At 41.7% G+C, this 16,720-nt stretch overlaps 1 protein-coding gene across 2 annotated transcripts in view; it reads right to left on the bottom strand.

Annotated features, from left to right (window-relative positions):
* LOC122687096 (ATP-binding cassette sub-family C member 4-like) overlaps positions 1 to 16,720 on the bottom strand; it is an 860,243-nt gene that overhangs the window by 120,476 nt on the left and 723,047 nt on the right. For both annotated transcript variants that reach the window (XM_043892534.1, XM_043892535.1), the window contains 4 exons: positions 4,410 to 4,499; positions 3,353 to 3,516; positions 2,087 to 2,212; positions 489 to 738 (listed from right to left, as the gene is read on the bottom strand). In XM_043892534.1, coding sequence (XP_043748469.1) covers positions 489 to 738; positions 2,087 to 2,212; positions 3,353 to 3,516; positions 4,410 to 4,499 — 630 coding nt within the window. The remainder of the gene's footprint in view (positions 1 to 488; positions 739 to 2,086; positions 2,213 to 3,352; positions 3,517 to 4,409; positions 4,500 to 16,720) is intronic.

Genomic DNA, 16,720 nt, shown 5'->3' with positions numbered 1-16,720 from the left:
ATCAACAAGAAAACATCTGTAAAGGAAAGAATCCATTTTTGAACACAGAGAAATAAGTGACTCAGAGGCCACTCTTGCTGCCCAGGGAACAGGGACTTCTCAGCAAGTTCCTCCCCTCCCAGCCCAGAGAGGAACCCTCGTCAGCCCAGGACTGTGCACAGTCCCTGCCTAGTCATTCCAATCAGCACAGGGGACGCATCTGTTTGCTTCTCCTGCTTTTAGACATTTTAATTGTCCTGCAGCCATTATTGCACATCAAGAGCCTGTGCTGCTGCTGTTTATACTACAGGTCCTAAACAAGCATGGATCTTACAGTACTTTTAATGCACTTTACCTAAGAAAAGAGGGGAATACATACATTTTGGAAAGATTGCCAGCTTGGCACTGGAAGAGTTAAATCTTATCTAACTGGCACACAGTGATACCACATAAAAGAGCATTTTAGGTAAAATTTGCCTATAACTTTAAAAAGTTATTTTTCAATAAACCTTGATTCTTTGGATGCTGACGACGGTCTCTGACACCTTCTCAATAGCCATGGGGAAGTAGAGGGTGCTCGAACACCTCAGAGCCTCGAACAGTGTCACCACCACAAACGCTTGGCTGCCTGTGATCAGGTTGTCAAGGACCACATTGCTGATGAAGGTGACAAAAATCATGATTTTGCTCATAGCGAAAAATGATGCCAAATTCATGCCCCTAAGGTAGGAACTTCTCAGAATCTTGGAGATTTCCTTCCTGTAAAAGAAAGTAGGACATAGGTTTTATAAGAAGCATCAACATACAAGACATGAATTCAGTGCCCTATGTAAGTGGCCCCTTTCCTAGGGAATGGACACAGATAAAGAAAATCCATCCCTCACTCATGCAGACACTGCACACCCAGGGGTCTGTCCCAACACCAGGACCATACACTTCATCTCCACTTCACTCTTTCTGTTACACTTTCAAACATTTAGGAGGCTTTCTCTTACACTTTCAAACATTTCGGGTCAATCAGACTGGGTTTGAACATTCATTCAACAAACATTCATAATCACAAGTCCTGTGCTGGGCTCCTCATAAAAAAACACAGACTGTCCCCTCCAGGAGCTCATGAACTTATAAGGAAAGAGAATTAGCAACCACAAAATTGAGAGACATTAGACAGAGATGATCAGCACAGCCCCCACGGGAGCTCAGGGCAGAGGCATGTAACTCGGAACAGTGGAGTCAGGGCAAGTCACACATACGTGGACCCTGAGATGAGCTGGAGTCAGTCAGGCTGGGTGGAGGCCAGAGAAGAAGGAAGATGGGCTCCTCAAAAGTGCAAAGTAAGAGGTGACAACATGGGGTCAGAGAAATGCTCATCAGATATTTAAATAAAATATAGAAAAACAGTTTACAAACATGAAGCAAAGCAAAAGGGACAGTATTTTCATAGCTCCATTTGAAATTAATAATAGTGATTCATGAACTTTCATGGAGGCAAAGAATCCACCCCCAATGCAGGAGACACGGGTTCAATCTTCCTGACTTGGGTCAGGAAGATCCTCTGGAGGAGGAAATGGCAACCCCTCCAGTATTCCTGCCTGGGAAATCCCATGGACAGAGGAGCCTAGTGAGCTACAGTTCATGGGGTCACAAAGAGTCGGATACAACTGAACGAATAAGCACAACAATGAAGAATAGTGATTCATGCAGTTCGGCTGGATACAGGTTCACCCAGACTCCACGTTTAAGGGCCATCAACATAAATTACAATTTTAATTTGAATGTCATTGTCTCAAATACTATCTTAAAAGCATTGCTTATTGGGATTCAAGATATTAAGACCTACTTAGAATTTCATTTCTATATAAGTAAGAAGCATATATTTTTTTCTTTTGAGGAGATGGCAAATGGGAGAGCAGGTTAAATGATTTCTCCACTATTCTCCTTAACACTCCTGCAACATGTGGGGGATGCAGTGAACAGTAAGTATTTAAGTTCATGCTAATGTGAAGGTGAACTTAAATGCTTCTTTGGTAAGACATCTAAAAGACATCCAATAGAATAGGAAATAAAGCATGAAAATATGGAGTGATATCTATATAGATAAACTTACCTTCTCAAGCTGGTAATAAGGTCTATAAATGACTTTTCCCAAACATTCATTTTTATTGTTCTGATGCCAGTTATGACTTCACTCATGGTCCTGATCCTGTCGTCTGTGAGAGCTGTGGTCTTACTCCTGAGGGGACAGACATGAGAGATGAGCCTTAGTGACTACAGCCCAAGTTTCCTTTCCAGCAGCAGCAGAGGGCACAAGGGGGAGTAGCTAGGAAGCAAACGGTTCTCTACAGCCCTTTTGCACTTAGAACACAGGCAGTTCCTAGTCAAAGTAGAAATGAAAAAAAAAAAAAAAAAAGGCTTCAATTGAAAGTCAACCATTCAGCCCATTTCAAGAAGCAACTTGGAGAACATGAAGCATCGGCTAAGGAAGACCTGAAATGAATCAGATACAAACCATTTGCTCAAAGAGGTCACAAGCAGGAAGGAAAGGCAGAAAGATACCTAGGAAGACAGAGTCTGTGCTGTAATAAAATAGGAGAGAATTTCTGGGGAGCAGAAAAAATGGGACTGTTAATTCTACCAGGAAAGGAGAACAAGAAGAGCTTCAGAGACCTGGTAGCACTGGAACAGGGCCTGGAAGGATAGGGAGTATTTATCTCTCCAACAAAGACGGGAAAGGAAATTCCAAATACAGAAAGACACCGAGCACAGACCTGCACACACACAACACACACAAGAACTCAGTGAGCTTCAAATAGCACAACATCTCCATCACCTGACAATCCCCCACCTCCAACCCTCTGGGACCTGCTTCAGGTCTAACTCAGCAGAAGGCTCTTCACCACCAGCCACTTTTCTACCACATGTGCTGCTGTGAATGTGGGGCTTCATAAAGATATAAGGAAGATCAGCCTGGCCCTTGGGGTGCTTATAATTTAATGGCAACATGAACATAAATACCTGAAAAGGCTCCAACACAAGCAAAACAAAACTATATGCATCAAGAAATGGACCTACAAGATTATTACTATTTAAAAATATTTAAATAACTTGGACATGGGTAAATTCTGCTGAGGACACTCTACTTGAACAGATATGGTGCCAAGAGGAGCCAGTGAATGCCTTCACTGTTCTTGTTTCAAGATGGGCCTTCAGCTTAAGGCTGGAGCCTCCACTGGCTAAGCCTGAAGGGTCTATAAATCACACAAAGAAGAAACCAGAGAAGGCATTTGTCTTGTTTTTTGAACAAAAGCATCAAACAGACTGTGGATGTTACCAATTACATATTATCAATTTTTGAAAGAAGTGTTTCTCTTACCAGAGTGATGAAAACAACTTCCCTATGCAGCTTTGCAAAAGCAGAAGAATAATCGCAACTGCCATCCCAGCAAGACATGACATTCCTATTTCCATCCAGAGCAGGGCAGTCACTGTGATAGCCTGCAGTGGCCCCAACCACAGATAGTGCAAGAATGTTGTTACCTTAAAAAAAGAAAGATAAGTCTTCTTAGGACTGTATACAATAAAACCAGTAAGGACACAGTGTAGAAACAATCTGCTCTGAAGGAAAAGACAGGAATCTAAACAGAAATGATCTCAGTGGGTTTTAAACCTGCTAAAGCAGAAATCCAAGTGTCCACCTGCTCTGGGGTTCCCTGGCACCCCAGGAAAGCCTATATTTTGGTACTTACCACTCTCTCCAGTAATTACTTGCGTATTTACCTCCCTGATAGGCTGTGGCTTCTATAGGGCAGAAACTAAGCTTTATTCATCCCTGAAACTGGGTAACAGCCTTACTTCATGTATAATGAATGAATACTTGAAAGAGGAGTGTCTAGTGCAATACAGATCTGGCCAACAGCTAAAACGCCCTGGGTCATGCTATCTATACAAAAGGTCAGTGGAAAAAAGACTGTGGAGGAGACAGCAGACAGGAGGCTGTGTCTGGCTGGGGACCACCCTCTTGGCATATTCCCTGAAGGCTCCCTATGCAGCAGGCACTGAACAGGGTGCAGCAGAAAGAACAATCCTTGCCCACCAGGCCTTCATCACCTAGAGAAGGAGGAAGACAGTATAGCAAAACCCACACCACGTGCCAAGAAGGGCTGCTCCAGGAAGACCCCAGGAACACTAACCAAGCTGGGCAAGAACACTGCTGACTATTTATTATTAGAAAAACAAAACTTTCACTTATGGAAAAATAAAGGTAATTACATCTAAGTTGCACAGGGAGAAATGAAAGTTGGATAAATAGAACCTTTGTCTTACATCCTCAATGGAATCTTGGCTGACACCAAACCCTGGCACCTGGCATCCCAATAAACTGAACCCAGTGAGGACAGGAAATGGAAGAGGATCCCTCAGGGGCAGCTTACCTGATCAAACCTGTTCACATCATTAGACAGCAGGTTGACTATCTGGCCTGTGGTGGTCTTCCCCCTGGACGAGCTACTCAGGCGAAGGGCCTGAAATGAGAGAGGGAGACAGATATCCGGATTCCTAAGGTGATACCAAGTCATCTTAGAATATAACACAATGGAGCATGCGTTCCTGGGGTCTTGAGTGGTGTCAGCACGAGCAGGGTTCTAGGGACCCTCATTTAACCTTTAACTCTTCAGTGTGGCAGCAGCCCCGTCCACAAGGAAGGCAAAGGGAGGAGCAGAAGGAAGAAGAGAAATCCGCCCTGCCCCACCCAGTTTCAATGAACTTGGACCTGCCTGAAGGATAAAGGATGTAGGTTTACACTTAAGAGACAACTAAGTAATTTTGAGCCAAATTAGATGAGAGTGGAGAGGCTGCCTTATTGTGATCCACAGACTCGAAGGCTTTGGCATAGTCAATAAAGCAGAAATAAATGTTTTTCTGGAACTCTCTTGCTTTTTCAATGATCCAGTGGATGTTGGCCATTTGATCTCTGGCTCCTCTGCCTTTTCTAAAACCAGCTTTAACATCTGGAAGTTCTCGGTTCACGTATTGCTGAAGCCTGCCTTGGAGGATTTTGTAAAGAATACTTTACTAGCGTGTGAGATGAGTGAAATTGTGCAGTAGTTGGAGCATTCTTTGGGATTGCCTTTCTTAGGGATTGGAATGAAAACTGACCTTTTCCAGTCCTGTGGCCAATGCTGAGTTTTCCAAATTTGCTGGCATATTGAGTGCAGCACTTTCACAGCGTCATCATTCAGGATTTGAAATAGCTCAACTGGAATTACATCACCTCCACTAGCTTTGTTCATAGGGATGCTTTCCAAGGCCCACTTGACTTCACATTCCAGGATGTCTGGCTCTAGGTTAGTGATCACACCATTGTGATTATCTGGGTCATGAAGATCTTTTTTGTACAGTTCTTCTGTGTATTCTTGCCACCTCTTAATATCTTCTGCTTCTGTTTGGTCCATACCATTTCTGTCCTTTATTGAACCCATCTTTACATGAAATGTTCCCTTGATATCTCTAATTTTCTTGAAGAGATCTCTAGTCTTTCCCATTCTATTGTTTTCCTCTGTTTCTTTGCACTGATCACTGAGGAAGGCTTTCGTATCTCTCCTTGCTGTTCTTTGGAACTGTGCATTCAAATGGGAATATCTTTCCTTTTCTCCTTTGCTTTTCACTTCTCTTCTTTTCACAGCTATTTGTAAGCCCTCCTCAGACACCCATTTTGCTTTCTTGCATTTCTTTTCCATGGGGATGGTCTTGATCCCTGTTTCCTGTACAATGTCACGAACCTCCATCCATAGTTCATCAGGCTCTCTATCAGATCTAGTCCCTTAAATCTATTTTTCACTTTCACTGTATAGTCATAAGGGGTTTGACATAGGTCATACCTGAATGGTCTAGTGGTTTTCCCTACTTTCTTCAGTTTAAGTCTGAATTTGGCAATTAGGAGTTCATGATCTGAGCCACAGTCAGCTCCTGGTCTTGTTTTTGCTGACTGTATAGAGCTTCTCCATCTTTGGCTGCAAAGAATATAATCAATCTGATTTCAGTGTTGACCATCTGGTGATGTCCATGTGTAGAGTCTTCTCTTGTGTTGTTAGAATAGGGTGTTTGCTATGACCAGTGCATTCTCTTGGGCAAAACTCTATGAGACTTTGCCATGCTTCATTCCATACTCCAAGGCCAAATTTGCCTGTTACTCCATGTGCTTCTTGACTTCCTACTTTTGCATTCCAGTCCCCTATAATGAAAAGGACATCTCTTTTGGGTATTATTTCTGCTTTACTGACTATGCCAAAGCCTTCGACTCTGTGGATCACAATAAATTGTGGAAAATTCTGAAACAGATGGGAATACCAGATCACCTCACCTGCCTCTTGAGAAACCTGTAGGCAGGTCAGGAAGCTACAGTTAGAACTGGACATGGAACAACAGACTGGTTCCAAATAGGAAAAGGAGTATGTCAAGGCTGTATATTGTCACTCTGCTTATTTAACTTATATGCAGAGTACATCATGAGAAACACTGGGCTGGAAGAAGCACAAGCTGGAATCAAGATTGCTGGGAGAAACATCAATAACCTCAGATATGCAGATGACACCACCTTTATGGCAGAGAGTGAAGAGGAACTAAAAAGCCTCTTGATGAAAGTGAAAGAGGAGAGTGAAAAACGTAGTTTAAAGCTTAACATTCGGAAAACTAAGATCATGGCATCTGGTCCCATCATTTCATGGCAAATAGATGGGGAGACGGTGGAAACAGTGTCAGACTTTATTTTGGGGGGCTCCAAAATCACTGCAGATGGTGATTGCAGCCATGAAATTAAAAGACGCTTATTCCTTGGAAGGAAAGTTATGACCAACCTAGATAGCATGTTAAAAAGCAGAGACATTACTCTGCCAACAAAGGTCCATCTGGTCAAGGCTATGGTTTTTCCAGTAGTCACGTATGGATATGAGAGTTGGACTGTGAAGAAAGCTGAGAGCCGAAGAATTGATGCTTTTGAACTGTGGTGTTGGAGAAGACTCTTGAGAGTCCCTTGGACTGCAAGGAGAGCCAACCAGTCCATCCTAAAGGAGATCAGTCCTGGGTGTTCATTGGAAGGGCTGATGCTGAAGCTGAACTCCAGTACTTTGGCCACCTCAAGGGAAGAGTTGACTCATTGGAAAAGACCCTGGGGCTGGGAGGGATTGGGGGCAGGAGGAGAAGGGGATGACAGAGGATGAGATGGTTGGATAGCATCACCGACTCGATGGACATGAGTTTGGGTGGATTCCAGGAGTTGGTGATGGACAGGGAGGCTGGCGTGCTGCAATTCATGGGGTTGCAAAGAGTCGGACACGACAGAGTGACTGGACTGAACTGAACTGAACTGAACTGAACTGAACTGGAGAGGCTGCCTTAAGGAAAGAAATTCAGAGACTTGGACTATAGATCTGGACTTAATCAATTCTGTGGGTGACGATACCTTTGGCTTAGTTGGTTCATTTTGAAATGAGCAAGTATAATGTTCAAAATACTGTTCCTGTGAGGAAAATCTGTGTTTAATGCCAGATTGCTAACTTTGCAAAAAATACAACCTGTGTTGCACAATCTCTTTATTTTGTAAGAAAAATGTCCTAGAGATCTGAGGAAACAATAGACACCAGGAACTGCTACAACAGACCACCAACTGGAGCCACTGATCCAAACAAAATGTCATGGTTTATAAAAATGTTTCATTTATGCCTCAAATTAAAGAAGAAAACCAATGATCAAGTGAGAATGTAAAATAACCACAATGGAAGAGAAGGTGCAAGTTCCTCAAAAATGAAACATGAAATTAGCATATAATACAGTAACTATACTACTAAGAAGATACTCAAGGAAACTAAAAATACAAAGTTGAACAAGCAATTTGTAAACTCATATTCATGACAGCAAAGTTCACAATAGCTAAAAGGTGGAAACAACTATCCATTGACAGATGAGGGAATACACAGAATGTTGTATAGACTTATAATGGAATATCAGTTCAGTTCAGTTGCTCAGTCATATCCGACTTTTTGCACCCCCATGGAATGCAGTACACCAGGCCTCCCTGTCCGTCACCAACTCCCAGAGCCTGCTCAAACTCATGTCCATTGAGTCGGTGATGCAATCCAACCATCTCATCTCTGTCGTCCCCTTCTCCTCACACCTTCAATCTTTCCCAGCATCAGGATCTTTTCAAATGAGTCAGCTCTTCACATAAGGTGGCCAAAGTACTGGAGGTCAAGCTTCAACATCAGTCCTTCCAATGAACACTCAGGACTGATTTTCCCTTGGGATGGACTGGTTGTATCTCCTTGCAGTCCAAGGGACTCTCAAGAGTCTTCTCCAACACCACAGTTCAAAAGCATTGATTCTTCGGCACTCAGCTTTCTTTATAGTCCAACTCTCACATCCATACATGACTACTGGAAAAACCATAGTCTTGACTAGATGGACCTTTTTTGGCAAAGTAATGTCTCTGCTTTTTAATATGCTCTCTAGGTCGGGCATAGCTTTCCTTCCAAGGAATAAGCGTCTTTTAATTTCATGGCTGCAATCACCATCTGCAGTGATTTTGGAGCCCAGAAAATTAAGTCTGCCACTGTTTCCACCGTTTCCCCATCTATTTGCCATGAAGTAATGGGACTGGATGCCATGATCTTAGTTTTCTGAATGTTGAGTTTTAAGCCAACTTTTTCACTCTCCTTTTTTACTTTTATCAAGAGGCTCTTTAGTTCTTCACTTTCTGCCATAAGGTGGTGTCATCTGCATGTATTAGGTTATTGATATTTCTCCTGGAAATCTTGATTCCAGCTTGTGCTTCTTCCAGCCCAGCATTTCTCATGATGTACTCTGCATATAAGTTAAATAAGTAGAGTGACAATATACAGCCTTGACGTACTCCTTTTCCTATTTGGAACCAGTCTGTTGTTCCATTCCAGTTCTAACTGTTGCTTCCTGACCTGCATACAGGTTTCTCAAGAGGCAGGTGAGGTGGTCTGGTATTCCCATTTCTTTCAGGATTTCCTACAGCTTATTGTTATCCACACAGCCTAAGGCTTTGGCATAGTCAATAAAGCAGAAATAGATGTTTTTTCTGGAACTCTCTTGCTTTTTCGATGATCCAGCAGATGTTGGCAATTTGATCTCTGGCTCCTCTGCCTTTTCTAAAACTAGCTTGAACATCTGGAATTTCATCGTTCATGTATTGATTGAAGCCTGGCTTGGAGAATTTTGAGCATTACTTTATTAGCTTGTGAGATAAGTGCAATTCTGTGGTAGTTTGGAAGGCAGATTCTTTACTGGCTGAGCCACAAGGGAAGCAATGGAATATCATTCAGCCTTATAAAGGAATTAAATTCTGACACCTGCCACAACATGGATGAACCCTGAAGACATTGTGCTACAGAACATAAGCCACACACAAAATGACAAACACTGTATGATTCCACTTACACGAGGTACCTAAAATGGTCAAATTCATAGAGAGAAGTAGTAGAATGGTGCTAGGTGAGGGGAGAGGGCCTTGGGAGTTAGCGTTTAATGGGTACAGAGGTTTAGTTTGGGAAAAAAGAAAAAGCTCTAAAGATGAATAATGGGTATGGTCACACAGTGAAGTGAATGTATCTAATATATCTAATGTCACTAAATGCTGCACTGAAAAGGAGTGAAAATGGTAAACTTTATGCTGTGTATATTTTACCACAATAAAAAAATCAATGATCAAAAGCCAATAATAACTTTACCAAAGCTGTGGAAATGTATTAATGAATAAATGGCAAATCATTTTTATATATGATACCTCCCTCACGATCATTCAAAGTTCATCTGAAAAGAGCACGAAAATGCTGAATAGGCCATTTTATGAGTGGAAATGTGCACAGATCTCCTGGAGACCTGCCCCAGCCTGGAATCCACAGTGTAGATAAAGCACAGCTACAAGCTTAGCAGCCACTCAATTTCTAACACCCAATCTGATTCCTCTCCAGGACCAGGGATCAGGAGGTGGGGCCTGAGCATGAATCACAGACATTCAGAGGGGCCTTTCAGAACTGCTCGGCAGCACCAGCTTTGCCCTAAAGAATCAGCCCACCTGTTACCTGCAAAGAAGTGTCTTGTTTCCATAGCAGCAGGACTCTGTATGCAAGGCTGTGCATGAGGAAATCTGTCTTTTCCAGGTTTCTGGAATTTCAGGCTATGTCTATGGTGTAATCCCCACAATTCCTGACTTCATATGGGGATAACCTTTTAGGTAAAATCAAGCCTCCAAATGAACTTCTTGGGAAATATTTACATTCACATAAGCCAACATTCCAGGTGAGATCACATTTCCCAAAAGCAAGATTCCAAAGTGTTAGAGGGGAGAAGAAGAAAAACAGGTGGAAATGGCTCACCTGTGCAGCAAAGAGTGAACTTTGACTAAACCATCAGCTCACACCTAACTTAAGGTTTTCGCAATGCAGTTCTGGTAAAATTTTGTAACAATTATGAGTTAAGTATGATCTGGAAAGGCAAACATTTAGCCAATTTGTAAGGAAATCTTTGAGTATCCATTTCCTAAATGGTTAAAGATGCAACAGGATAACAAAGATGATGATAAATGATAATGAAGACCCCTGACTGGAATGTTACCAGCACAGCTGCAATTTCACATCATCCAGAAGGAAACCAGCTCAGATATTGTTGCCAAACACAGACAGTGAGATGCCAAGTCCCCAGGTTCACACGGTCCTGAGATGAATAAAAATATGCTCAAGGAAAGATGACATGACATCTCACTTTCTGCTGAAAGAAATATTCTGAAGAAATAGAAGCTCTGGATAAGTAGCAGCTAGGTAAAAGAAGCAATATTTTCAAATTAAGCTGTTTGGTTTTATCTTTCAATGAGGACTTTATTTATTTATAAAAATTGTATATGTTTAAGGTTACAACATGATACTTTGATATAAATACACATTGGGAAAATTACTGTAGTAAAGCCATTTAAAATATTCACTATCTAGGATGGAGGAGCCAAGATGGCGGAGGAATAGGACGGGGAGACCACTTTCTCTCCTACAAATTCATCAAAAGAATAATTGGACGCAGAGCAAACATCACTAAACAACTTCTGATCACTAGCTGAGGTCATCAGGCACCCAGAAAAGCAACCCATTGTCTTCGAAAGGAGGTAGGACAAAATATAAAAGATAAAAAGAGAGACGAAATAGCTAAGGATGGAGATCCATCCCAGGAAGGGAGTCTTAATAGAGGAAGTTTCCAAACACCAGGAAACCCTCGCACTGGCAGGTCTGGAGGAAGTTTTTGAATCTCGGAGGGCAACCTGACTGGGAGGGGAACAATAAATAAAACCCACAGATTACGTGCCTAAAAGCGACTCCCAGCAGAAAAGTACCCCAGATGCCCGCATCCACCACCAGCAAGTGGGGGCAGAATGGAGAGGAACGGGCGGCATTGCTTAGGGTAAGGACTGGGCCTGAGTGCCCTGAGGACAATCGGAGGGAGCTTTTGTGAGATACCAACTTAAACTGTGGGATAGCAAGAGAGAGAGAGATAATTAACCGGCCCTAACACACTGCCGGCCGTTCGCAGAACAAAGGGACCGAGCAAGTCCAGAGAAGAGCTCACAGGCTGCGGACCGGCCCAGCCCTGCCGGACGCAGGAGGCTGGGGGGAGGGGAAAGGGGCAGGCTCGGCCCCAAGGACCGCATCCCCTACCACACTGCAAACAGGCCTCCAGTTTCTAATCAAAGACTTCCTGAGATTCTGGATGGTCGACATCCGTTGGGAGGGTCGCCACGAGGCACAGGGCGCAGGCACCCAACCAGCGCAGGCGGGGACTGGGGCTGGGGACGCGGAGGGCAGAAGGCACACGCACCCGACTGGCGTGGGTGGAAACTGAGGCTGGGACCACGGAGGGGAGAAGGCGCACTGCACCCAGGGAGAGTGCGCCCGTCAAGCTCCTAGGTGCCTGAGCCGCTCAGGCGGGGAAGGCACAAAACGCAGGCGCAGCTTTTTGTTCCGTGCTTTTGTGGAACACCCGAGGGCTGGAACCGCACACAGCACAGGGCACGCTCCATATAGAACAGCCGGGAGCCTGAGCAGCGTAGACGGGGAAAGCAGCGCCAGGCCCTCCCCGCAGCGCCAGGCCCTCTCCGCAGAGCGACTGAACTAGCAACCTGAACAAGAGACCACCTCCGCCCGCCTGTGTCAGGGCGGAAATTAGGCACTGAAGAGATCGGCAAACAGAAGCCAAATAAACAAAGAGAACCGCTTCAGAAGGGACCAGTGCAACATATTAAAATCCCTGTAGATAACACCGACTACACCGGAAGGGACCTGTAGATATTGAGAAGTGTAAGCTGGAACGAGGAGCTATCTGAAACTGAACCAAACCCACACTGACTGCAACAGCTCCAAAGACATTCCTAATTATAGTTATACTTCTTTTTTTTTAAGTAAAATTTTTTTCTTCTTTTTTATTTTTTCTCTTTTATTTTCTTTTAAAATTCCCTATTACTCCCCCATTACTCCTTAACTTTCATTTTCATAGATTTTTATGATTTTTTTAATTAGGAAAATTTTTTTTTCTTTTTTTTTCCTTTTTCTCTTCTATTTTCTATTTTTCTTTTTCTCTTATTTCCTTTTAAAGTCCTCTATTACTCCTCTACTACTCCTTAATTTTCATTTTCATTACACTATAACCTTATAAAAAAAAAAAAAAGAAGCCCTATTTTTAAACCGAACTTCATATATATTTCTAAAACTTTTTTTGTGTGTGTTTTGGTTTTTGTTTTTAATATTGTATTTTTAAGAGTCTAACCTCTACTCTAGATTTTTAATCTTTGTTTTTCAGTATATGATATAAATTGTGGACATTTAAGAATCCAATATTCAGTTCCCATTTTTATTCAGGAGTGTGTTGATTACTCTCTCCCCATCTTGACGCTCCGTTTTCTACCTCAGAACACCTCTATTTCCTCCTTTCCCCTTCTCTTCCCAATCCAATTCTGTGAATCTTTGTGGGTGTCTGGGCTACGGAGAACACTCTGGGAACAGACAACTGTGTAGATCTGTCTCTCTCCTCTTGAGTCCCCCTTTTTCTCCTCCTGCTCATCTCTATCTCCCTCCTCCCTCTCCTCTTCTTCATGTAACTCTGTGAACCTCTCTGGGTGTCCCTCACAGGGGAGAATCTTTTCGCCATTAACCTAGAAGTTTTATTATCAGTGCTGTATAGCTGGAGAAGTCTTGAGACTACTGGAAGAATAAAACTGAAATCCAGAGGCAGGAGACTTAAGCCCAAAACCTGAGAACACCAGAAAATTCCTGACTACATGGAACTTTAAGTAATAAGAGACCGTCCAAAAGCCTCCATACCTACACTGAAACCAACCATCATCCAAGAACCAACAAGTTTTAGAGCAAGACATACCACGCAAATCCTCCAGCAACGCAGGAACATAGCCCTGAACATCAACATACAGGCTGCCCAAGGTCACACCTAACACATAGACCCATCTCAAAACTCATTACTGGGCACGCCATTGCACTCCAGGGAGAAGAAATCTAGTTCCATGCACCAGAACACCGACGCAAGCTTCCCTAACCAGGAAACCTTGACAAGCCAATCGTCCAACCCCACCCACTGGGTGAAACCTCCACAATAAAAAGGAACCACAGACCTCTAGAATACAGAAAGCCCACTCCAGACATAGCAATCTAAACAAGATGAAAGGGCAGAGAAATACCCAGCAGGTAAAGGAACATGAAAAATGCCCACCAAGTCAAACATAAGAGGAGGAGATAGGGAATCTACCTGAAAAAGAATTTAGAATAATGATAATTAAAATGATCCAAAATCTTGAAAACAAAATGGAGTTACAGATAAATAGCCTGGAGACAAAGATTGAGAAGATGCAAGAAATGTTTAATAAAGACCTAGAAGAAATAAAAAAGAGTCAATTAAAAATGAATAATGCAATAAATGAGATCAAAAACCCTCTGGAGGGAACCAAGAGTAGAATAACGGAGGTAGAAGATAGGATAAGTGAGGTAGACGATAAAATGATGGAAATAAATGAAACAGAGAGGAAAAAAGAAAAAAGAATCAAAAGAAATGAGGACAACCTCAAGGACCTCTGGGACAATGTGAAACGACCCAACATTCAAATCATAGGAGTCCCAGAAGAAGAAGACAAAAAGAAAGGCCATGAGAAAATACTCAAGGAGATAATAGCTGGAAACTTCACTAAAATGGGGAAGGAAATAGCCACCCAAGTCCAAGAAACCCAGAGAGTCCCAAACAGGATAAACCCAAGGCAAAACACCCCAAGACACATATTAATCAAATTAACAAAGATCAAACACAAAGAACAAATATTAAAAGCAGCAAGGGAGAAACAACAAATGACACACAAAGGGATTCCCATAAGGATAACAGCTGATCTATCAATAGAAACACTCCAGGCCAGAAGGAAATGGCAGGACATACTTAAAGTAATGAAAGAGAATAACCTACAACCTAGATTACTGTACCCAGCAAGGATCTCATTCAGATATGAAGGAGAACTTAAAAGCTTTACAGACAAGCAAAAGCTGAGAGAATTCCTCACCACCAAACCAGCTCTTCAACAAATGCTAAAGGATCTTCTCTAGACAGGAAACACAGAAAGGTTGTATAAACGTGAACCCAAAACAACAAAGTAAATGGCAATGGAACCACACCTATCAGTAATTACCTTAGATGAAAATGGGTTGAATGCCCCAACCAAAAGACAAAGACTGGCTGAATGGATACAAAACAAGACCCCTATATATGCTGTCTACAAGAGACCCACCTCAAAACAAGGAACACATGCAGACTGAAAGTGAAGGGCTGGAAAAAAATATATCACGCAAATGGAGACCAAAAGAAAGCAGGAATCGCAATACTCATATCAGATAAAATAGACTTTCAAATAAAGGATGTGAAAAGAGACAAAGAAGGACACTACATAATGATCAAAGGATCAATCCAAGAAGAAGATATAACAATTATAAATATATATGCACCCAACATAGGAGCACCGCAATATGTACAGCAAACACTAACGAGTATGAAAGAGGAAATTAATAGTAACACAATAATAGTGGGACTTTAAAACCCACTCACAACTATGGATAGATCAACTAAACAGAAAATTAACAAGGAAACACAAACCTTAAATGACACAATGGACCAGCTAGACCTAATTGATATCTATAGGACATTTCACCCCAAAACAATCAACTTCACCTTTTTCTCAAGTGCACACGGAACCTTCTCCAGAATAGATCACATCCTGGGCCATAAATCTGGTCTTGGAAAATTCAAAAAAACTGAAATCATTCCAGTCATCTTTTCCGAACACAGTGCAGTAAGATTAGATCTCAATTACAGGAAAAAAAAAATTGTTAAAAATTCAAACATATGGAGGCTAAATAACACGCTTCTGAATAACCAACAAATCATAGAAGAAATCAAAAAGGAAATCAAAATATGCATAGAAATTAATGAAAATGAAAACACAACAACCCAAAACCTATGGGACACTGTAAAAGCAGTGCTAAGGGGAAGGTTCATAGCATTATAGGCTTACATCAAGAAACAAGAAAAATGCCAAATAAATAACCTAACTCTACACCTAAAGCAATTAGAGAAGGAAGAAATGAAGAACCCCAGGGTTAGTAGAAGGAAAGAAATCTAAAAAAATTAGTGCAGAAATAAATGCAAAAGAAACTAAAGAGACCATAGCAAAAATCAACAAAGCTAAAAGCTCATTTTTTGAAAAAAATAAACAAAATTGACAAACCATTAGCAAGACTCATTAAGAAACAAAGAGAGAACCAAATTAAGAAAATTAGAAATGAAAATGGAGAGATCACAACAGACAACACTGAAATACAAAGGATCATAACAGACTACTACCAGCAGCTCTATGCCAATAAAATGGACAACTTGGATGAAATGGACAAATTCTTAGAAAAGTATAACTTTCCAAAACTGAACCAGGAAGAAATAGAAGATCTTAACAGAGCCATCACAAGCAAGGAAATTGAGACTGTAATTAGAAATCTTCCAGCAAACAGAAGCCCAGGACCAGATGGCTTCACAGCTGAATTCTACCAAAAATTTAGAGAAGAGCTAACACCTATCTTACTCAAACTCTTCCAGAAAATTGCAGAAGAAGGTAAACTGCCAAACTCATTCTATGAGGCCACCATCACCCGAATTCCAAAGCCAGACAAAGATGCCACAAAAAAAGAAAACTACAGGCCAATATCACTGATGAACATAGATGCAAAAATCCTTAATAAAATTCTAGCAAACAGAATCCAACAACATATTAAAAAGATCATACATCATGACCAAGTGGGCTTTATCCAAGGAATGCAAGGATTCTTTAATATCCGCAAATCAATCAATGTAATACACCACATTAACAAATTGAGAGATAAAAAACATATGATTATCTCAATAGATGCAGAGAAAGCCTTTGACAAAATTCAACACCCATTTATGATTAAAACTCTCCAGAAAGCAGGAATAGAAGGAACATACCTCAACATAATAAAAGCTATATATGACAAACCCACAGCAAGCATTACCCTCAATGGTGAAAATTGAAAGCATTTCCCTGAAATCAGGAACAAGACAAGGGTGCCCACTCTAACCACTACTGTTCAACATAGTTTGGGAAGTTTTGGCCACAGCAATCAGAGCA

This window comes from Cervus elaphus, chromosome 30 (genome assembly GCF_910594005.1).
Source record: "Cervus elaphus chromosome 30, mCerEla1.1, whole genome shotgun sequence".
Classification (NCBI taxonomy): Eukaryota; Metazoa; Chordata; class Mammalia; order Artiodactyla; family Cervidae; genus Cervus; species Cervus elaphus.
The sequence above is the reverse complement of the archived record's forward strand: the minus strand, read 5'-3'. Positions and strand labels throughout refer to the sequence as shown.